This window comes from Dendroctonus ponderosae, unplaced genomic scaffold (genome assembly GCF_020466585.1).
Source record: "Dendroctonus ponderosae isolate FM_Combo_2020 unplaced genomic scaffold, Dpon_F_20191213v2 Dpon_F_20191213_1, whole genome shotgun sequence".
Classification (NCBI taxonomy): domain Eukaryota; kingdom Metazoa; phylum Arthropoda; class Insecta; order Coleoptera; family Curculionidae; genus Dendroctonus; species Dendroctonus ponderosae.
Genome location: NW_026017110.1, coordinates 5839482 through 5862990, shown reverse-complemented (window position 1 = coordinate 5862990; position 23509 = coordinate 5839482). Strand labels below are relative to the sequence as shown.

The 23509-nt window shown below is 36.4% G+C and overlaps 2 protein-coding genes and 1 long non-coding RNA gene across 3 annotated transcripts; 1 reads left to right on the top strand and 2 right to left on the bottom strand.

The window, feature by feature from the left end:
* Positions 1-44: 44 nt before the first annotated feature.
* On the bottom strand, positions 45-1953 carry LOC109533455 (ubiquitin thioesterase otubain-like). Its single transcript, XM_048668351.1, has 4 exons — positions 1729-1953; positions 1039-1338; positions 799-984; positions 45-312 (listed from the first exon to the last, which is right to left on the bottom strand). Exons 1-4 carry the CDS (start codon positions 1834-1836, stop codon positions 94-96), a joined length of 813 nt encoding a protein of 270 aa, XP_048524308.1. The 5' UTR covers positions 1837-1953; the 3' UTR covers positions 45-93.
* A 973-nt stretch (positions 1954-2926) lies between these two features.
* On the top strand, positions 2927-3656 carry LOC109533450. Its single transcript, XR_002171519.2, has 3 exons — positions 2927-3073; positions 3134-3208; positions 3517-3656. It is a non-coding gene; the product is annotated as an uncharacterized LOC109533450 (long non-coding RNA).
* Positions 3657-4157: 501 nt separating this feature from the next.
* On the bottom strand, positions 4158-21771 carry LOC109533453. The gene is made up of 7 exons (XM_019898780.2): positions 21752-21771; positions 21009-21250; positions 9137-9352; positions 7888-8072; positions 4899-5055; positions 4624-4830; positions 4158-4570 (listed from the first exon to the last, which is right to left on the bottom strand). The coding sequence occupies exons 1-7, from the start codon at positions 21769-21771 to the stop codon at positions 4380-4382; spliced, it is 1218 nt and encodes a 405-aa protein (XP_019754339.2). The 3' UTR covers positions 4158-4379.
* Positions 21772-23509: the final 1738 nt, after the last annotated feature.

The following is a 23509-nucleotide window of genomic DNA, read 5'->3' as shown; positions in this document are numbered from 1 at the left end:
CACAGAAAACCAACCTTATCTACTTCATATATTAATAAATCCCATTACTTTGATAACAATTTATTAGAAAACAGAGCTTAAATAAGATTAACTTCATACATAGAGGATGTCATAATGGCTGGGACGGTACAGCAAATGAACTGTTGGGGTACAGCCTTCGGGTAGATCGTGTTGCGTTACATTCGATCCAGTTCCTCTATCCATATACAAAACTCGAACTCCCGTGTTCAAAGCGGAGCAGGCTGCCATTATATGAATATGGTCACTGTCTTTAAACATTGGTTCGACTTCTTGATGGCAAAAATCCACAATCTTGAAAAAAAAATGTGCAAGTGACTAAAAAGTTCTAGATTCACAGCAATGCTGTTCAATTTTCACACGAATCCAGAATTAATTTTTTCCACACCCAGATCTGAATCATTCTTTTTCAGTCGGGCTTTGAAATGAATTGTTGGGAATGAATTTGAAATTCATACCCAACCTCTACTAATTTCCTTAAAGATATTCAAATATTTGAGCGCGGATTTAATATTTTAATTGATTACGAATTGGCCATTTATGACAGATATTATCAGTTAACGGAATAATAATTATGAATAAGTACAAAGATAATTTGCACTTTCGCATTTTGTGACTTTCTCACGCTATGATTTATTGGGATTAGTATCCTTTTTAAGTGATTAATACTATCATTTTCTGATTCCGGTTAACAATAGTATATTTTTAAATTTTATATTTGACTGCATTTAAATGAGTGTGGCACGATTATCTTCAGCCAAAGTCTACAACTTAACTTACGGTCCTATCGCCTTCAATAAAACAGCTATAAAAATCCTGCTCTTTTTGCAATTGAGCGCTAGTCAACAGTCGAAGGTATACGACCATATAGTCAGAGTATCCCTGCTCATTGAAGATCGATTGCAGTTCTTTCTTGGCTTCCTCCACGCTTTCTATATCTGCCAGTCTTTTAAGCACCTCCATGTACTAGAAGAGAGCAACAGGATTTTCTTGGGACTTTGTTCCGAAATATTCACCTACTGTGTCGTAGAAATCTTCAACAGTAAACTGCTGAAATCCCAGTTCGACTAGAACATCCTTGCTATTCTCTGCTAATTTATAAAACTTATTAAATTCCTCCTTATCGCTCAGTAAGCGCTCGAGAGTCGCGTAACTGAAGGCCCTGAAGAAGCAATTGCCATCGGGGCGTGTTCTTCTAATTGAACGGTATTTGGAGGCCAAGTCTTTTATTTTTCCTAGATAAACCTCGTCGGTTGAGTATTCAGAGTTGAGTGATAATATGGAATCGGGCTCTCCAACCAATGGAATGGCTTCAGATATCTGGAACAAAGAAAAACAAAAGAAAGAGAGAAGACTAAAGAGAAGACGTTACGTTTACTAAAGAGAAGTTTGGTCAAATGGGTTTATTTTGTTCGTCTTTTTAATTGGTTGTTTGCTTGCTCCAGTATTGCTACCTCGGCAAACGCTTGTCCTCGAGACCCTAAATATTTGTTGGTTTATTTAAGCAGCGTAAAAGCCTTTTTTTCAAGCAAGTACTCATAGCGCAAACAGGGCTCTGCCAGGTATGACACACATAAAGAAATGGACTTCTATCACTTAACGTTAGCGCCAATGACTCCCTTGAGCGATTACAAGCGCCAATAAAAGGGACTTTGTCAGCGGCAGTTGAATAAAATTCAATTATACCCCTTTGCGTTTGAAACCTTTTACCTCTTGCTCTATTTGCCTCTGTTGAGCCAAGATGAGTTCATCCTGATTCGCCGTTGGCTCGCTGTTCTGGCCTGAACGGTTGGCAGGAGTTTCGCCGTCGTCTCCCATTTTAGCAATTTTGCGAAACAATCCGGATTAGCGAAAATACGAAAATCAATCGGATGCTTCAAAACAAACCAACTTTTTATCACTACTGTCAAAGTGACAATTTCAGAAACGACCTGTGTTGGCACATACTGCTTAATGGCGGCGGATGCGCTGACGTTAAAGCATTAGGCCAGGAGATGGCGTGAGCGGCAATATGTTTTCTCACTCTCCAAATTGGTGGTTTTTTTCCAAAATTGTGCTCAAAATTGCCGTTTTGCCAATAGCTTAAATCAAAAGCGAGTTTTTGAAAAATTAACAAAACTGCTAACAAATCTTTCCTTTCTAGATCTAGAACTGTCTGGATCTAGAACTATCTAGATCTAGAACTGTCTAGATCTAGAACTTTCTAGATTTAGAACTAGAATCTGGAACTTCCTTGTTGGAACTGCATTGTTTCAGTGGCTGCTTCGATCCAATTTATTTTAAGGTGTCTATAATTAATTGCAAGTTTGATCGTTTAGGTCAGGGTCTACTCTGATTGTTTTCGTTTTTTTTTACTTCATTAGCGTTAGTTCAGTAATTTTCGTCATGTGGCCTTGTTCAAGCAATTTTAGATAGTCATATTTGGCACGTTTAGCCGATACTTTAATTGCCTCAAAAATTCCACGCTAAAAAGGCTCAAGTCAAGCAGTTAACTGAAAATGGAAATAGTTAAAAATGCACTTAAAATAAATTTAAAAAAGCACTTTGGAATACCATCAATTTGCTATGGTTGTACAAATAAATGAATCATTCTCATTGAAGTTATTAACTGATGCGTGATGGTCTATAACGGTCTTGTAATTGATGTTCCAATTGCATTCTGGAGAAAAAGCAGTGGCGGGTCAAAGGAAAAATTACCCAAACTTTCTACGAAAGGATCGAAGCGAAACGAGCACGTTCCAAGCAAAAAAAAAGAGCGCCGCTCGAGCAACTTGCGATGGGTTTTCCTGAATTTATTGAACAGTTGGGCTTAAAAATTCGCAAAATCTTAAATATGTTCATAAACTAGCAAAAAATGTTTGCATTTACAAGTACGCCCATGCTTGAAGGTTCGTTCCAACCCACTCCTGCAATGGATCGATGATTCCAACAGTGCGAATGGATTTGCCGGCCAGCGCAGTTTCAGTATAAATAAGCCGAAACGTTTTGAAATTTTTATTCGAACAAAAGCGATTTTATTCAGTGAAAATGCCGTCTCCTTGTTCTACCTGTGACGGTAATTCATCGGAAAAGATTCGTTCTTTCACCACTTTACTAGTGATTTTATATTTTTCAGATTCCTGCAAAGATTCCCAATCCTGCGGAACCGATTGCAAATGTGGCCCGAATTGCAAATGTTCTGAAAAAACGGGTAATGTACACATTTTTAGTTTTGAGGATACAATTTTTATATACAAAAACAAAGGGAAAGCAAACAATTAATTTTTCTTTTGGAGTTCGCTGCAACAGAATCCGATAGGTCTGATTAAATTTAAATTTTTTACTTCTGCGTAGTTCTTTAAACATTTTTCGTTTTTTCTGTGAAGAACTGGGGACAATCCTCTCTAAAAGAAGTGGGAAAACGTTTATTTTTATTTTTCTTTATACAGACAAACCAGCAAATATCTAATGCTCTTTATTAATTATTAAAATTATTATTTTTAAGATGTTTTTTTGCAGAAAGTTGCCCGTGTCCATCTGGGGCCGACCATGAAACTTGCGACAAAAAGTGAAGCTAAAATATTTACAGTTCAAAATGCTTGGCGAAGGATTGTCAGTTAGTTTATTCTGTATTTAAACAAACATGTATGTTAAAGGAATTATTTTTTGTATGATTTCAAAACCAAATTGGAATTAAATATTTATTTGAATGAAACCATGAACTGTTATTTTTCTTATTCATTCTTCTCAATCCTGGAGAAAGAAACGGTAAAAAATAACGAAATAATAATTAAAAGCGTCCGGAAATCTGAAGAAAATTTGCACCAAAACTTTTTATAAATATTTTACTGTAAATGCGACTAAATTTTGATGAAAAAAATCAGTTACACCGCATTTGAGAACGCCTATTGTAAGTAAAAGCGAAACGTTAGGATGAAACACTGACGGAAAGTCTAAGCCCGAAAAAAAATCAGTTTGTATAAAAATTTTAATATTGCGTAAGATGTACAAAAATCTATACAAAAAAAATCTGGCCAAAAAAATTGCAGCGCAAAAAATAACTATTCGTACTTATGTTTCGTAAGGAAACTAAGAAACCTGGTAGATCCCAGTAATTTGGCTCAAAAGCTGAGCGGACTTCACTCAAAGCAATCGACATATTTTCAAAATGTATTTGTTTTATTATCCGTTAAGTGCACAATAAACCTACATAAACTACACTATAAAAATAAACTAAAAATGTATAATTTAGAAAAGATCCATTGATACATTACAGTTACTGCATAATATATGGCATTTTAATGCTAGCATAGTGGTAAATCTAATTTCTTCAGTCGATATGTACAAAATCCTGCCTAGTGACTCCAAGCTGCTTTCCCCGTTTAAGAGCCATCCAATATTCTCGGGTTGAGAGAGCCAGACCTGGGCAAAAGCTCCTTCAAGGAATAATATCGCTCCGTATCTTCCTTATCCACTGAAGTGATGTGTTGGAAGCAGCAGGGCTGGGAAATGTGGCTCTTTGAAGGCAACGGCAGCGGCTTTTTCTCCTTTTTTTCCTTTTTCTTCTTTTTGCCTGAAAAACCTTTCCCATATCATCAAGGAATTTCACAAGTACGAAGCTTTTACCCGGAGTGCTTAATGATATGTTCTCCGGACAGGCCACTAGCTTTTCTATGTGGTTCCACATCTCTTCGGCTGCTGGTTTTGTGTCGAAACTGAACCCGGCTTGGATCGTGTGGTCGCTAGAGTATCGCATTGTGTGAAAAGAGCCGCCGTCCACTTGATACGAAGATAAATTATCTATTGTGTCCGACCACAGCATGAAACAGGTGCCTGGAAAATGGAAATCACATTTATCGAGAACTTTGGGAGTTTTCATTTAAATAACAATAGAAACTCACCTCTTTCAGCCAAAGCGATCTGAATTCGTCGCTTATCTCTGGCTCGAGATTCGCCACAGTCCAAAATAACAACTGGAATTCCGGTGTATTTCAACTGCCAGTCTTGGTCGCTTGGTCCTTTTGTGTACAAGTTTGCTAGAGAATTACTAACAAATACCTGGAAAAGGGTTGAAAACATGTTAAATCGAATAAAAAACGCGGTTTTGTATTTATTTTCTTAAACTTCTTTTTCGGTGAAAACGTGCACGTTTAACATATTTTTTGTAGTTACCAAGACAACGAATTTAAAATATTGGACGCAAATTCGAGTTTATGCGATTAATCTTGTCTAAAAAGTCAGAAATGCGTTTATTTTTTAAAATTCTTTTGGAAATTGTAAAAATTCGTTCAAGCCTAATTTTCTGCAGAGGAAATTTAAGAAAATGGTCGCAATTTGCATTCGATTTTGACCAAAAATGGTCGTGATTTTGCGTTTGATTTTGGCTCAAAATGCGAATAAGTTTTAAATTTTTTTCGCAATAAAAAAAGATTTAAATGGGCGCATATCCGCTTTGTTGGCCAAAATCGAATAAAAAACGCGGTTTTGTGCTTATTTTCTTAAACTTCTTTTTCGGTGAAAATGTGCAGGTTTAACATATTTTTGCGGTCACCAAGAAATCGAATATTTAAAATTGAAAAAAATGAACGAAAAATTGGTTCATGCCAAATTTTCTCCGGAGGGAATTTAAGAAAATGGTCGCGAGTTTGCGTTTTTGCATTCAATGTTGACCAAAAATGCGGATTCAAAAAATGGTCGTGATTTTGCGATTGATTTTTGGCCAAAATGCGAATAAGTTTTAAATTTTTTCACAATAAAGAAAGATTTAAATGGGCGATATCCGCTTTGTGGGCCAAAATCGAATAAAAAACGCGGTTTGGTGCTTATTTTCTTAAACTTCTTTTTCGGTGAAAATGTGCAGGTTTAACATATTTTTTTGCGGTCACCAAAAAATCGAATATTTAAAATTGGGCGCAAAGTCGAGTTTACGCGATTAATTTGGTCCAAAAACTCAGAAATGCGCTTAATTTTTTAAATTCTTTTGGAAATTGCAAAAAGTCGTTCATGCCAAATTTTCTCCAGAGGGAATTTACGAAAATGGGTGCAAGTTTGCGTTTTTCCCTTTGATTTTGACCAAAAATGCGGATTTAAAAAATGGTCGTGATTTTGAGTTGAATTTTGGACCAAAATGCGGATTTGTTTTTACATATTTTTGCAATTTCCTGAAATAGGAATTTAAAAAATGGGCGCATATCTGCTTTTTTGGGCAAACGCGGTTGCCAAGAAAACGAATTTAAAAAATTGGGCGCAATTTCGAGTTTACGCCATTAATTTTGTCTAAAAACTAGGAAATGCGCTGATTGCTGTAACTATTTTGGAAATTGCAAAAATTCGTTCAAGCCAAACTTTCTCCAGAGGGAATTTAAGAAAATGGGTGCCAGTTCACGGTTTTGTGTTTGATGTTGGCCCAAAATTCTGATCAATTTTTACACACTTTTGCATATTCCAGAAGAGGGAATTTCAAAAATGAGCGCATATCCGCTTATTTGGCCAAAATTAAATGAAAAACGCGGTTTTGTGATTATTTCCTGTAGGTAAAAATTGTCAGCTTCAACAATTTTTCGCAATTACCAAGAAAGGTAGTTTAAAATAATTGGTGCCAATTAGAAATTTTACACTTAATTGTCCAAAACGCGGAAAAGCGTCCATTTTCTTAACTCCTTTTTCTGGAAATTGGTCAAATTTGTCAAACCTTCAAATTTTCTCCAGAGGGAATTTTAGAAAGTGTGTGTTTTGCATTTGATCCTGACCAAAAATGCGGATGTAGGCCCATTTTGTTTAATTCCTCTTAGACAAAAATTGCAGCATTTACACATTTTTGCAATTTCCGGGAAAGGCAATGTAGAAAAATAGGAGCATATACGTGCTTTGAGCCAAAATCAACTGAAAAACGCCTATTTGCTTAACTTTTTAGACGCAAACGAGGTACAAATTCCTGACTTGTAACTAAAATTCTTCATCATAAATTACGATTTTTTTCCGAAACCGTTAAACCTAGAGTTTTTCACCAGAAAACCTTTTTGTGTAGACAACAATAGCATTTCAAAATAAAAGTTCAAATTGCCAATTTGGCCAGTGGCGCAGACACAGGGGGCAAAAGAATCCCACTCAACCCCAACATTTAACGCATGAAAAAATGCAGCTTTATGCTTGTAAGAAGCTGCTAGTATGAGATAAAAGTGTGTGAAACTTCAATTTCCTATCTGAAATAGTTCCTGAAATGTAGGCGAAAACGCCTACAACAACAACTTCTAAAGAACAAACACATTGTCCCTATAGACAATGACAAAAATATATTTAAATAACGAGCGATACAAAGTGAATCAGCTCCGGATAAAATGCGTAATGTTATCGCGCCCATTAATATAATCGAAAATAACAGATCTTCGATAGATTCTTTTTTAGAATACATCATTTAGATATATTGTTTGATAAACGGGGCGTGCCTGCGCAAATATTGTGTTCTTGACTTGAGGCGATAGCAGACGACACTCCCATATTTGTTGGTTCAATATCTTGTACCGTTGGTTGGCAAACACTTATGGATTTTTTTTATTTTCATCTACCTTAGACGAGCCAACAATTTCCAATTGAATCAAGATTAAGCAAAAGCCCGATAAGACTTCATTGGCCGCATGAGTGTTTGCCTCGTTCAATCCCAATAGTTTGTTACATTTTGCCGAAATTGCATCGCAAGTGGCTTGAATTGAGGAAACAATCAAACCGAATTAACAGAATGTCACGTTCTTGTCGTGTCTGAGCAATTAGTTCTGCCGATTGTTAATTTGCAGCGCGATTCTTTTCCGAACTGAAGACCCAAACTTGAAGGTTTCAAAACAAGTCATCGTATGTTAATTCCGCATTGTTGTGTAACACTTTTTTTGGGCAAACCTGTGTTTTAAGTCCCCGAAAAAAGGCTTCGACTTTCTGCCGTTCCAGTTCGCTAATGTGACCATCCAAAAGCTTCGGATCTTGTGTATCAGAGGAGGCTTCACTGTCTGCTCTTCCTTCGCTCCCATCGTGTTCACCATAGCTGCTGCCCGACGCTGTTGTACTTGAGTCTCCACTGTTTTCTCCTGAAAATAATTAAACGAGGGTTTAGATGAAAATGTTTTAGTTTTAGGCAATGTGGTTGGCAAATTACGTCTTGAAAAGTTCCTGGTTTAGATGAACAGTGTGGTTTTTTAGGAACATGTTTGCCTACTTAGTTCAGAATGGACACAAAAAATGCACGGCAGAAGAAATGAAAATCTGCCTAAATTCCTTAAAGAAGAAGTTGAAAGTTCAAAATCCACATATTTACAACGATGTTCCAGGTTTGATTCTTCAGGAAATTTTGTTTTTTTTTGGCTGATTCTCTCTGATGCTCGTCATGGTCCCCTTCTTTATTCATTCGTAAAAATCTGTTATGTCTAGAATCAAGTTTATTCGTTGCTTATTGCACGTCTTCTGGAACCAAAGGAAGTTGCAAGAGACTTTCTGAAGCATCAGTGACCGCTCAATTGGCTGCAAACCCAGCAGGAAACTACTTGCGATTGTAGACAGCGAAAAAACCCAAATGAACATGGAGGCAGAAAATAGGCGATAATTTCCTAAACCTCATGCATAGAAAAAACGACAATGGAAAAAAGTACTTAAAACTCGACTATCTCGATTGTTATGTACAATGAAACCTGTAATAGCTGCAAGTGATTTGAGACAATAAAAAGTCAACTAAAATTAGCGACTGAATCTCAACATTGTTCCTTTCAAATCAAGCCTGAGAACGGAAAAATCGGCCTGATATAATTATGATTATGATTGAATGGTATGCATGTATGGTGCATATCAAAAAGTCGTTTTCAGCAGTACTGTAGACACGTACTCATACTAATCAAGCATGTATGTAGCAGCGGTTTTTACAGGAACGTGACTCTTATCGGCAACAAGTCATTTCTTTGAACACCGGAAAAACGATAACGAACGTTAGTGACCAAACAGTACGGTATCTCCCACATTCTTCATATGATATCTTGTGAATATTTGATTTTATATTGTTTAATTTCAAAATATTAATATGGATGCAAACATACTGTTTCTATTTAAACGAGATTCATGCTATTATTTTGGCCGAACTGAAGAATGAAATGGAAATCAGTACCTGTGGACGAAAGGCGTCGTCTGAGCTGGTTCCTATGCAAAAAATCTTGATAAGAGTCGTATTTGTGCGAAAGTCTCTCCATGGCGATGTCTGAAGATGGGGCAGTATTCTCGGTATTTCGAGACGACGATATTGATAAATGCGACATTCGTCTTTCGATAGGCAGACATGTGGGGGTGTAGATAAAGCGGTCGTTCGGCTTCATTACAAATTCACCTGCAAAAAATAACTTACTTAATTATTTAAAACACTTCAGTAGAAAGTTGTTTAAATTTGTCTGACCCCTACGCAAAAAAACTTTCGATTATTACCTGTTGGATGGTAAAATTACACTTTTTAACAGTCGTTACAGAATCTTCTGTTCCTAAAGATGAAGACAGCCATTGGCTAACTGATAATTGCTAGTGTCCACAAATTCACTTCCCCTTTCATTATTGACACATCCTAACTGTAATCTTTGGCCAGTTTCGGTACTTGGTGATTAGCGGAATTTTATCATTAACTATTGATTTAGGTTCATTTCGTTGATATATAGGGTGTTTTTATAGTTGCCAGACTAAGAACGTTAAACATAGGCAAAATGGGACTAAACAGATCATTTGAATATTAATCAAGTTTCTAGTTGGTGGATTTTTAAGATTTAAAGCCACTTTAATTGTGGATTGTGTTGTTTTACTTATTCAGCTAATTAAAACGAAGACTAAGCAGGTCAGTATATAGAAGAATTTGTACCGTTTGAGCAGTTTTGTGCAAATACAGTTAAATATAAAATTGGCCCAGTTTGGTGCCATTAGGCATAGCCTGTTTCTGTTGTTTTAACAAGCGAATGGTTCAGATATGCCGATTTTCAAGTAAAATGGCTCAAAATTTCCTCCCCTTGTTCAAAAAAGCAGTAAACTGTGGGAAAAAACTTCTTGAGGTTTTGGCATTTTTAGCCCAGAATAGTCTTAGTTGCCTAAAATCAGGATTCACCACTATTCTAATGAAATTCACACAACTTTTAGACTGAAGTGTTTCTTATAAACGGGTAGAATTTCGAGTTCCGCCTCGATTGCAATCGACAGATGGGAATGTTTAAAAGAGCCCGTGCACTTGTGCAGCAACTTGCATTTTTAGATCAGCATAGACTTGATTGGCAAAAATCAGAATTATCCACGATTTCTATAAAATTCCCAGAACTTTTAGGTTGAGGTATCTTCTATAGATGGTGCAAATTTCAAGTTGCTCTTGGATCGCAATCAAAAGATGCACATTTTTCAAAAAGCGCGTGTAATCGTGTGAAAATATGCAGTTTAAGGCCAGCATAGACTTAGTTGCCTAAAATCAGCATTTACCAGTATTCTAATGAAATTCACTCAACGTTTAGACCGAAGTTGCTCCTGGACCGCAATCGGAAGATGGTAATTTTTAAAAGAGCGCGTGTAATTGTGTGGCAACTTGCATTTTTAGATCAACATAGACTTGCAAAATTGGCAAAAATCAGAAGTATCCACGATTTCTATAAAATTCATAGAACTTTTAGGCTGAGGTATCTTCCATAGATGGGGAAAATTTCAAGTTGGTCTTTGATCGCGATCAAAAGTAGCACATTTTTCTAAGAGCGCGTGTAATTGAGTGACAACTAGATCAGCATAGACCGAAATGGCAAAAATCAGTATTCTTCACGATTCTAATGAAATTCGCATAGCTTTTAGACTGAACTGCTGTTGATAGATGGAGAAAATTTCGAGTTGCTACGTCAGCAGATCGATATTTTTAAAAGCGCGCGTAATTGTATGACCACTCGCATGTTTATGGCAGCATAGACTGAATTGGTAAAAATCTGCATTCACCACGATTCCAACGAAATTGACACTACATTTAGGTGAAAGTGTTTTCTATGGATGGCTAAAATTTCAAATTGCCCTTGGGGCGCAATCGGAGGATGAGAATTTTTAAAAAAGAGAATGTATTGTGTGAAAATATGCATTTTTAGGCCAGCATAGACTTAGTTGCCTAAAATGAGTATTCTCTACTATTCTAATGAAATTAACACAACTTTTAGATGGAAGTGTTATCTATACACGAGTAAAATTTAAAGTTGCTCACCTATCGCAATCGAAAAAGGGGAATTTTTAAAAGAGCGGGTGTAATTGGGCGGCAACTTGCATTTTTAGATCAGCATATACTTAATTGATAAAAATCAGTATTCTTCATGATTCTTATAAAATTCGCAAGTTTGAATTAGGTCTGATCAATCAAAACTCCTCAAGCGACAGAACATTTTCAGTCTCAAATGGCGAAAAATTCGAAAAAATTTCAAGATATACAAAATTTCTTCTCATTGGCTGTTGTCATCTTGCATAGACATGCTCAAAATCAAAGCCATGTTTCCAACAGGGCAGAATAACGGACAAATTTTGTCAACGTTTTCTCATCTAAAAAAACACTCTGCACTTAAAATTTGATGTGTCGTTTATAGTTTCCCGGTTAAACCAAGTTAGAACTGTGATGTCATAAAACAGCAGCAGAATGGGCTCCAGTTAAAAAATAATGACGTTAATAAAAGAAAGTTCACTGCCCTTATGGCTGTAACATTCCGACTGAGGCAGTTGAAATTTAATTATTTGTAATTAGCATTTTACGGCTCAAATACAGGACGGTTTTGCAACTAAATCAGCCACTTTTAAATAGAAACTCCGTTATAATATTTATATGAGTAACAATGACAATGCTGAGTGTTTCAGGCTTTTAGATGAAAAACTCCTCTGCTTCAAACAAGGACAATCTTAATTTAGATACTTGAAGCCTATTAGATACAATCATAAATTCCCTCGTCACGTAGGAAAGTACGACCTATCATAACGTTATCTCCGTTGTCAGCTTTCCTTTAAACACTTTATCAACTAATTTTATTTGGATCTCCTTCCTTTGAATCGCACTACTGAGTTACGTCAACGTTATGCATTTGCCCATAGTCCAATTACGAAATATGCACCATAATTAGCGTAAGAACGTGGAATCGTAAAAAGCAGCAATCAGATTGTGACGAAGCTGAAAATGCCGAAGAAGTAAAACATCGAACGCCCATTGCCTGTACAGTTGCATTTCCGTTAGACTTTGTACTTAGTGAAGAACCACAATTTTTACGCCTAAATCATCCGATGCATTCAAGTTAAATTACCTCGTTAATTACTAGATGAAAATCTAAAAAGTGCAACTTTTCCGTTTAGATTAGCACGAAAAGATATTTGCTGACATAATTTGAGGGCAAAGTTCGCCTGAAATTGTACGCGTTCAATTGTGCGAAAAGTGGAACAGCCACTGAATCTGTTCCCGTGAGGAAACATCTACATAATCGAGTGAAGATTTATAAGGAAAATGCTTATAATCTGTGTGAGAATGCGGGTCCAATTAAGTATTCAACAATGAAATAAAACGTTGGTTTTTCATTTTTCGTACTACTGACCCCAAATCCGAAAACGCCCCGAGTCAAGTGAAGAAAGTAATTTCTCCGGTTCTTTTCCGTCCTGTCTGGCAAGTGCTATCACTTTTTTCCATTCATCATGGCACTCGTTTCCTTGTTTGTCAGGTATGATTCATTTTTTTTTCATCTAAGGCAAGTGTTCTTAATAGTTTTGCTTTGGGTTTCGTTGTCGGCACATCGCACATGGAGCTTTAATTATTCCACATAAACTCGCTATTCATTGCTGAAAAGAATAACACTTTTCCTGTTCTACGTTTACGAATGCGGTTTCAGGTGTTTTCGCTGGTAATTTGCAAATAACAATCTGCGTATTATGCTAATTTAGTGGATTTAATTAACAACTGGGCATTTTACCACGTTAGACATGAGACGAAGCAGGCCTGTTATAACGTATCAATTTTCAATAGGTATTTGGCTTTCCAATTCTCATCATTCATATATTTTCGTCCTCTCCTGTACAATATTTGTTTAATTAGTAAATAAAAGCGCTTCAAAGGAAAATACAGTTCTGTCGTCTCCAGGTTATTTTCTTTGCAAAGGAGTTTTTTGTCCTTTACAGCCCTGAAAAGTGTCTAGTTTCTCAAGGTTCATTGCTTTTTAACGATGATTTTATTAACGTTTTGTCATAACGTGTACTGAGGTTGTTGGCAAGATTTTAAGTAAAATTGCTGAGTTTATCGCGCATTTAGATCGTAGCGAAAATTTCTTGCAGACGTTTCGCAAGCACGAGTGGCTTGCATCTTCCGAGCTGGTTTGCTGGGCGAATCTCGTAAAACTCAGCAGCTTCATGACCGCCAAAGTCGATTCTTTAGATATTCCGAGTGGATATTTTTTAACATCTTTAAAGCGCATCGAATACTGAAGGTCTCATTAAGTGGATGATATCATCCAAATGAATCAACGGCTAATATCCGCGATTCTGAGTATTTTATGACTGTAGGTGGAAACATAGTGGAACAATAAATAGTAAACACCTTAGTTTTTTAGGTGGATTTATTAGCATAATTGTTTGTTTGCATCAGATTCATTAATATTGTCTCGATTGTTTCAAGTTTGCTATTTTTTCATCTCTAGTTTTGGATCTTTTGGTCTAATATTTGACACAGTTTTTGCCTTATAAGAGTTCTGGAGTTGTCGCTTTTAAAAATAACTAGAAATATATTTGTTTTACATTTTTTTGTTAACAAGTAACCATTCCCAATACAAATTTGTGGTCGAATAGTAAAAAGCCCCGCGTTTTTAGAGCCAGCTTTTAAAAATTCATAACTTCCAACGTAAAGCCGATATTAAAGTGAAACTTTGCCTGTTGATGGAATGAGCCCTTCTTTGCACATGGAAAAAATTCTAATCAATTTCCACAGTCTGTTGATTTTTTCAAAATTAGACAAGGGACAATTTTTGCAGCTTAGTGCTTAAAAATTCAAAGCTTCCAAGAATCTCAAGTTTTCTAGATACCACTTCGCATTCCATCTGAAAATGATATTTTTAAAAAGTGGAGCAAGTTTCAATGAATTTCGAATTTCTGTTGATTTTCTGTAAATTTCTAAACTTGCTGTTAACTCAAATGAGACAACTTTTTTGTATGTTTGGGTTAAAAAACTAATAACTATAAATACAGCAACTAAGAAATAATGTTTGCACAAAAAATTGTATTCGAAATGTGCAAGTTTTACATTAATTATACACCTTCTATAAACTTGGGGATATTTGCAAATTTACTGTTGCACCAAACAGGCCAACCGTTCTCGCGGGTTTACAGTTAAACTTCCATAACGACCAAAAATCCAGCAGATATCAACCTGCAATTATATCAGTTAATTGAAAAATGCCTTACGAGCACTGTGAAAAATTTGAATCAATTGCGAGCATCTATTCCGTCTCTGGAAATGTCTAAACTCGGTGTTTTTTTAACAACAGAAATGCGCCACCTATTTTTGCAGGTTCCAGTTTGAAAGTTCCAAACTCCACAAACATCGAGCAGATGGAAAACTGCAACTTTGTGGGGTGAGGGAAGAATGTTTTGTTTGAAAATGTGGAAGTTTTGAGTAAATTTCAAATGTCCATTAATTTTCTACACTTTTTCAAACTTGCTGTATAAAAAAACAGTAAAAACTGTAGTAGTGTTTGAAGTATAACTTTCAAAATTAATGTTTGGGGCATTAAACTGGAATATCCCATGTTGATTGACCAATTCTTGCTTTGAAAACGGGAGACAAATGAAATCAATTTTAGTTAGTCGTAAACTTTCTAAAAAATTTCAAAAGTGCTGCTGAGAACTGTTACACCGCCCATATTTCCAGGGTTGCCCTTAAACATTCATAGCTCTCAAAATGGGGTAGACATAAAACTGGAAATTTGCAACTTGATTGAACAATATGTGCTTAAATAATGTGGAAACTTTCAGTATATTTTGAGCATCTGCTAGTTTTTTAGAGCATTTGAAACTTGGCGTTAGGCGTAATGTAAAGCAGCGTATATTTGCAGGTTTCCGTTCAAAAAATCGTAACTCTTAAAATCGAGCGCCTTTAAGCCCTTAACGTTGCAGGATCAAAGATGAATAGCTTCGCTGAAAATGCTAAAGTTTTGAATCAATTTTCAAGATCCGTTAATTTTTGATAAATTTGCAAACTTGCTGTTAAAAGGTAATGTTCCGTTGCAGGTTCCGGATTCTCAAAATCACGCAAACATTAAGCCGAATTTTAGGCTCGAACTGACTGGTCCTTCCCGTAAAAACGTGGAACAATTCAGTTCATTTTAAAGACCCGCTAATTGTCCAAGCTTTGTGTTAAAAACTCAACATTGCCTCAGTTACAAAACTTGGAACTTACTTCATACCATCAACTATTTTCGCGTCTTCCTCTGCGAACATCAGCATGTCTCGTATTGTTCTTTACAGTGCCTTGTTGATTTAATATGCTTTAAATACCGTGTTCAAACAATATGTTGTTCAACTTCCGCGTGTCATTCCATCAAGCCATGTAACCAGCCATATTCAAAGTAATGCCTCGTCACATTTCGAAACCGCATGATAATTCGCCGCCAAATGCGCCATTTGAAAGTATATTAATATAGATTCCATTTATGTGGGGTGCAGTTCATAAAATGTTAATACACAGATCGATAGCGAGCATGCATTTACGGTTCCAGGGTGGTTTAAACTGGGGGGTTTTCTCAGGAATTTTAGTCCCCAAATGGTGTGACGATGATCTCAGAGATTTGGCATCCGAAGACATTCCAACCATCAGGTGAACAAGAAATGGCCCTTTGCACCGTGTCTTGGTCATATACGGTCAAAGACCGACGAAGACTGAATGCCTAAATGGCACGATTCGGGTTTTAATATTCAAAATTCAAATTTAACGACCTAAAGTTTTTTTATAAAGAACAGAAGTTTTAATGAACATTCTGGGAGATTGGGCAGTATTGGAAACTGGGCTTTTGTCAGATCAGAAGCAGTTTCAATAACTCCTCATTAATCGGAATGGATGGGCAAAAAACGTAAAATAAAACAACGCCAAAATTGGTTTTCTCTGTAGAAAATGTTCTCTACAAACATGTGCAGCTTCACTAATCAGTTTCGTCCTTAAAAAAATTAAATCGGGATTATTTTGCTCAATTAAAGCTCTAGTTGCTGCGGAATGTGTTCTTGGAAATGAATGTTATTCATCACCTCGACATCCATCCAACAAATTGATCAAAAGAATGACTTCCATGTGGCAGGTCCGAGACCTGCTTCGAAACCTGCACACCCCCAAGGCATTGGTTGAACCATGCTTTTATTTAATATCAGCAGAGGCCCATGTCGAAGCATCTCCTTTCTTTCGTATTTGCCACATATTTCCATTGGCGACTCGTATGTGAAGAGAGAACGTTCCTGATAAGCAGCAGGAGATTTTTTGCAGACTTTACGGCGTTGATTTTCATTCAAACCAGTTTGCTGCACTTCTTTGAAAGTGGGCTTTTTAACGGTTGATTTGGTGGTTTCTGGCTGTTTTTGAATCGCCAAAGTTGGCACTGCACTGACTCCTGCACTCAGTATCCAAGTCTAGACTGAAAAATCTTTTGCAATTTCCATGTAATTCTATTCGGCACGACAATCCAATAAAATATCGTTTCCGCACGTGACTTTTTACGTGAAATTTCAGATTAACATCGGTTCCCAGAAGAACGGATTATTTGTTCTTTTGTAAAAGACGTAACGCGGCTGCTGTTGCTGTTGGCAAATCATCCAAAATTGTGTGTTTCTCCACAATTTTGTGTGAGCGATGTTGCAATAGAATGCTTATAATATTTCACTCGTAGGTCTAATGTGAAAAAAACACTTGAAGTCACCTCGTGTTAACCTTGTGGCAATTAACCCATTTTGCGATAAATAAAAGAGAAATTCTAATGTTGTTGTTTTTCCTTGAGACAGTGCGCATTTTTCAACTGGAGGCTTTTTCATTTTTAACTCAATTTTTACCAGAAAATCTTCGGAAACAGTATCTTTCCATTGTATTCAGTTCAGCAAAACAAGAGCGTTGCACCCAGATTAATCGCAAAAAAAAGCTCTTATGAGTTATTGAAATGTATGGTAATATGGGCAGGTTTGGTTGTTCAATAGCAAATTGCTAATGGGAATAAAATGCTGCATTTTTTGCGCAATTTGTTATGAAAACCAGTGATATGTGCATATGACAGTGCAACGTGAGCTTTTATCTTTAAACTAGCAGCGGCAAGATTGGGGTTAAATGTTATCGGGCACAATTAAATAAAAGTTAATACTAAATTTAGAGTTTACACAACGATAAGATAAAATGGCTTTCAGATTAGGACTGGGATGCGATAAAAAAGGTATCTCTGGCTGTAAAGTCGTCTATTAGAACCAAATGGCTATTTTTTGGTTAATTTGTGGCTTCAATTGATTGGAAACAGATTGAGGGATTTGGGTTTGAACTGCTTTTGAAATTCCTTAATCATTTTCTTCCATATTCCTCGTGTTTCCTCGCAATTTTTTTTTCAGCTAAAGGAAACGCTTGGAAAACCAGCAAAGCTTTGCAATTGAAAATGTTCATGTGCTTAGTGACTTTTGAGTTTGACTAGACAACTCAGTGAATTTTTAGAAATTGACGCAGTGCTACGGAAATGGCTTGGTGCGCCAGCTCAGCGCACCGGCGCAACAAGTTAGTTTCGTGGTTGGAAAAACGTTTTTTAATTGCCTTAAAGCCTTAAACCGCTTTAATAAATGAGTTATGATTCATCAACTCATAACACTCAGAGAGTGCCAACAACTCAACACAGTGTTACCCAGGCTTCCGGCCGGAGTCAAATTTGATCTAGTGAAGTTCGTGTTTGCATTTTCGAGCAACCAGAAGCACAAGCGAGTTTTCTGGGAGTAAAAGTTGAACGGAGATCGTCGAGGACGACAGAGATATTTTTTGGCAAACACTAATCAATTGACAAGTTTACAGTGCTTTTTGCCTTGACACTAGTTCAAGAGAAGTTCAATCTAAGTTGCAGTTAATTTAAAAAAATAATTTCTGCCAAAGTGAGTGAGATGGCTTGATGCCGAATCATGCATTCGAAAGAGCGCACTTTCTTCTCGCGATGGGGAAAGTTTTGCTTTTGAGCCATCATCAGGCAGGTGGCCAACTCAAATTTAAAAGAAACTGTGTGTAAATTGCGTCGGAATTTTCCAAAAATTCATCTCGGCCAAACCGAGTGAAATAGAACGTAGCCAAAGAGTGTGTTGGAAAGAGAGCGCATTAATCTGTGGATTTTGTCTCTGCGATTATCGGGGTCGATTTGAGGAACCTTCCAACTTGGGCTGCGAGTGTTTCTTCGTGAACTGCACTTCAAAAATATATCTGCTAAACTAAGCAAGATTAAACCAAGTGGAGAGTGAGTATGAAAGTTTCATGTTTGCACCATCATCAGGAATAAAATAAGCGCAAAAGATCTTTAATCAATTTCTGCGAATCTACTGGCGATGGAACGATGCCAAGCCATTTAGGGACATCCAAAAGTGTCTAATGTTGTGCTGAACCCAAAAAACACTTTCAACTGACGCCTGGAAAGGATTATCCAAAAACCAGTGTCGTTCTCGAAGATCGACACTTTGGGCTGTCGAAGTTGTGCCAAGCCCTTTGCGCACGACACTGGCTTAGAGCCAAAAACACTCTGATTTAAGCATCGATAATTCAGTGAATTTTCAGGAGTTGGCGCAGTGCGTGTGTTATAACCCATTAACCGACGAGTTGTAACTCATTAACTCAGAGAACGGAAACAACTGAAAAGCGCAACTCAACACAGGGTTACGGCAGGCCTACTTTTGAGCCTTAAGTCTTTGCTTGCTATTGTCAAAATAACATTGCTTTGGTAGAGATAAGAATAATTAAGTTAAATAATCTTGATAACTCATTAAATGACCGAGGATTTTTTGACCTTAACTAAACGTTAACATCCTGCTCTGCCAGCGAAAAATCGACCATAATTTTGTGCAAAATACTGACAAACTTAAGCACTTTGTATTAACAAGCATACGACTTATGCAGTGCATGCAGACTGTGTTTATCTGCAGTTTGCAAATAACTAAATTGTGATCGAATGCGAGTCTTTTTCTTCTTCTTATACTTCTTTGGGTAAAGTTGGAAAGTTTTCCAGTTGAAAATGTTCATATTTTGAGCATGTTTTGGGGTCGAGTCTGACTGGTGATTGGGTAGAACCACCAAAAAATCTAAAGTACCTGCCCAAGAAAAGACGTTAAAAAATCAATTTTTAGCTATTTTTTAATAGTAAGTATCCGCTTGTATGAAGAATAAATGGACATTTTAAAGACTCTTGGAACACTAGTGACAAAATCCATCTCTTCATATACCCGGCACTTAACTTATAAATTTGCAACTAATATCTAGAGCATTTCTTTACCTCAAAAGAATTGTGAACTTGTTGGTTTTGATAAGAAATCGAAATCGATTTGAATCTGTAAAAGTTAGTTAAAAAGTAGTAAAATGTAAGAATTCCACTCATTTTTGAAGGCCTGCATTTGAAAATTTGTAACTCCCAAAATCGGCCAAATGTTAAAGTGAAACTTTGCTTGTGGATTTCCCAAGTTTTTCGATAGTTCTAATGAGTTTTGAGCTTTCCAAACGTTTTTAGATATTCCCAAAGTTCATAATGAAAGTGAATAAATGAGTTATAAAAGCTTTGAATTTGAAGCAAAAAAACCGCATGTTTCGCAAACTCTTTATTGAAAAGTACGTATGGCACACCAATTTAATTTTTGCGGCTTCGCGCAAAAAAATCAAAATTTGCTGCCTAAATGAGATGAGCCAACCACTTTTGCAGGATTGCGTTTAAAAATTCGTAACTCCCGAACTTCAGCCGTAATAAAACTGCAATTGTGGCAATTAGTTAAAAAAATATTTTGTTTAAAATACGAACAATTTTAAGGAATTTAGAACAACGATGAATTTTGCAAAAATTTTCGAACTTACTTTAAAATCAAATTAGAACATTATTGCAGCTCCATATCAAGCTCGAATTTTGGGGCCTCGTATTATTTGCTCACTAAGATATTAAATGTATTTTTGGGGCTTGAAAACCGCACTTTAGATAAGCTAGGAAATTTTGGTAAGTTTGCAGCGCATTAAGCAAAAAGCCTTAAACAAAAAAACATTGAAGACAACTGCGGTCCATATTTACTCAACTGCAACCGCATCCGTTTCCGGAATTTAATATTCGCTCATTGTTTGCCTACGAGACGCATCTACATAACTTTCCCAGTTATGCAGGTAAATCTTCGAGCGAAATTAAGCGTCTGCTCCAACCAAACAAGAAGGTTTCCATTAAACCATCCTGGGGAAATAACCATGACATCACATCAAGTTGCGCATTTTATTAAACAAAACTGATTACTGGCTTAATAAAGTCCGGTTAAATAATTTTGTTAGTTGCAACGTTTTGTTAAGCATGTTAATAACAGTCGAGAAACATGAAGTGGGTATTTAGCATTTTAATTGTTGCTCAATTCTGAGCGATTAACAATTAGTGCATGTACGTAGTAAATGGGTTTTCAGTGCCAGCCATAAAATGAGAATGGTTCAAAAGGAAAAAAGTTAATTTGAAAATTTTCCAAGTCATTTAACCATTGCTTGTCGCTCAATGAAGATTTGCAATCACAGAATGCAATCCTAGTTGAAAACAATGTCAACGTAATTTTTCGTGGTGTTGAAATTGGGTCAAGAATTATAATAATTTTTATTTGTTGCTTTTTTGCGCGCCTAATTGCAAGCTGGCAAAACAACCAGAACGATGCGATTACCACAGCCATGGGAAAAATGAGACTAAGTTTGCTGTAAGGGAGAAGGTTTGATGATCTTCTGACATCAGATAGATCACGGATTCAATGGATTGAAAGTGACTTACCAGAAACTTTAAAAAATCCAAAAAGCAGCAACAAACAAACCACCAGGTTCCGCACTCGCGTTTTACGGTATTCAAGAGCGTTCTTCGTTACAACCGGAGGCGCGTTTCGAACCGAATGACGGCGCCTTGCAGTGAGTAATTTCAAACAAGCAGCGTTGTTTTCATATTTCGCTTCTCCATCCAATTTCCAGTCTCGATTCCTCCACCTGACTTGCGTTCTATCACTGTTTAAGCGCTGAAAACTGAAAAGGATTTACAGTGTGAGCATCAACATTGTGGACAATAATTTCTTCCCGGCGTTTTGCAAACACGAGTGGCTGGCATCTTCAGAGTTAGTTGCTGCGGAGAATAAACCAAGAGAAATTCTTGTCCACGAAAAACTAGCTAATGTCAAGCAAGATCAGCAAAAAAGCCACCTTAGATAAAAATATGAAGACTTTGGGTTCCGCGCTTAGATTTCCTCAGCATTAAAAGCAATTTTTTGCCAATCAAACTGAAAGAACCCTGTGGTGACCTAAAATTGGATTAAATTGCACGAAAAAGCGTTGCCATCGCCCTGGAACATATTCTAATTATGTTATAAAGCTCTCGAACAAGGGCAGGGCGTAATTTGCTCGATTTTCTTTGATCACTGACCACACCAATGGGCTGCAGCTATTTTTGCATAACCCGATATTTCAGCTTTTTCGTAATGGAAGGGTTGAATAGAACATCCCTATAGGAAATCGATGAGTTCACGTTACCTGCATGATTCATCGCTCATACAAACATTCAAGTGTGTTTGGCTACTATGAAAGATAATATCGCAGATAAAACGCTTGTTTACCCTCAATATGCAATGGGTTTATCTGTGAATGTTAGAGTAATCCAGCAAAGTTATAGAAAAATTGACTCTTGCAGACAGAATAAATTGAAGGTTTTTAACGTTTGCAAACGAGTGGCTAATCGCAAAAAATGGTGACATGTTTTGAGGTAATCGGCTTTAGCGGCAATGGTAAAGCAGTATTTCTTTCTTAAATGATTTCAAAAGCAACCTTCTAGCTTAGCTCTATTTTTATTAGCAGTTTTTGCAAATCTGCGTGCTAAATTTGCTGATTTTTCGAGTTTAACTGATTGCTTGGAGTCCACAACAAATCCGGCAAAAACTTGCAGAATTAATTGAAATTAGCTAGTCTCATTTCTGAAAGTTTAAATTTCGAGAAAACCCTGTAAAATGTAGTAGAGAAGAGGCCCAAAATAGGTACAAAATTCAGAAAATTCGGCAAAAGTGGGTACGATCTACGTTTTCCCGAACAAATCGATCTGATGTTTTTGATGAAAAACCGCAAGCTTCTTCTATAAAGTACCCTCAAAAGCAACCTTTCAGCTTGTCCCAATTTTTAACAGCAAATTTATAATATGAAAATCGCCCTCTGAATGTGACCGATTAAGAATTGCTACTTGAACCATCAAGTTTTAAAAATTTCTCAAAACTCGAGGAAAATTAGGCGTAAATCGACTTTTCCCACATTCATAGAGCAGAAGTTTGCCTACAACGTGCCCTTAAAAGCAACCTTTCCGCTTCTCCCAATTTTTAACAACAAATTTATGAAAATCAGCCACTGAATGTGACAAATTAACAATTGCTACTCGAGCCATCAAGCTTTAAAAATTGCGAAAAACTAGAGAAAAATAGGGCGTAAATCCAATTTTTCAGTATTAAGAAAAACAAAGTTCCTCTAGAAAGTGCCCTTAAAGAAGAACTGTCAGCTTGCCTCAATTTTTATCAACAAATCTTTGAAAATTGTCCGCTGAATGTGACCGATTAAGAATTGCTACTTGAACCATCAACTTTTAAAAACTGCTCAAGACTCGAGGAAAATTAAACCTAAATCGACTTTAGCAGGATTCATAGAGCAAGAGTTTATCTGTTAATTTCCCTTAAATGCAACGTTTTAGCTTCTTCCAATTTTTAACAACAAATTTATGAAAATCGGCCACTGAATGTGTCAAATGAACAATTGCTACTAGAACCATCAAGCTTTAAAAATAGCGGAAAACTCGAGAAAAATTAGCTGTACCTAAATCAAATTTTGTAGTATTGAAAAAACAAAAGTCCCTCTATAAAGTGCCCTTAAAGGAAAACTTTCAACTTGTCGCAATTTTTATCAACAAATCTATGAAAATTGTCCTCTGAATGTGGCCGATTAAGAATTGCTACTTGAACCATCACCTTTTCAAAATTGATCAGGACTCGAAGAAAATTACTCGACTTTTGCAGGATTCATAGAGCAAGAGTTTCTCACTAAGTTCCCTTAAAAGCAACGCTTCAGGTTCTACCAATTTTTAACAACAAATTTATGAAAATCGGCTACTGAATGTGACAAATTAACAATTGCTACTCGAACCATTAAGCTTTAAAAATAGCGAAAAACTCGAGAAAAATGTGGCGTAAATCAAATTTTACAGTATTAAAAAAACCAAAATTCCTCTATAAAGTGCCCTTAATAGCAAACTTTCAA

What these genes read in the sequence shown, in the direction of transcription:
- LOC109533455 (XM_048668351.1), bottom strand. Translation starts at nt 1,836, where the DNA reads ATGGGAGACGACGGCGAAACTCCTGCCAACCGTTCAGGCCAGAACAGC. An exon ending in AGAGGCAAATAGAGCAAGAG is followed by an intron (nt 1,339 to 1,728) that starts GTAAAAGGTTTC and finishes TCTTTGTTCCAG; the next exon opens with ATATCTGAAGCCATTCCATT. An exon ending in TTGAAGATTTCTACGACACA is followed by an intron (nt 985 to 1,038) that starts GTAGGTGAATAT and finishes GCTCTCTTCTAG; the next exon opens with TACATGGAGGTGCTTAAAAG.
- LOC109533453 (XM_019898780.2), bottom strand. Translation starts at nt 21,771, where the DNA reads ATGAGCGATGAATCATGCAG. An exon ending in ATGAGCGATGAATCATGCAG is followed by an intron (nt 21,251 to 21,751) that starts GTAACGTGAACT and finishes AATCCTTTTCAG; the next exon opens with TTTTCAGCGCTTAAACAGTG. An exon ending in ACGACGCCTTTCGTCCACAG is followed by an intron (nt 8,073 to 9,136) that starts GTACTGATTTCC and finishes AATTATTTTCAG; the next exon opens with GAGAAAACAGTGGAGACTCA.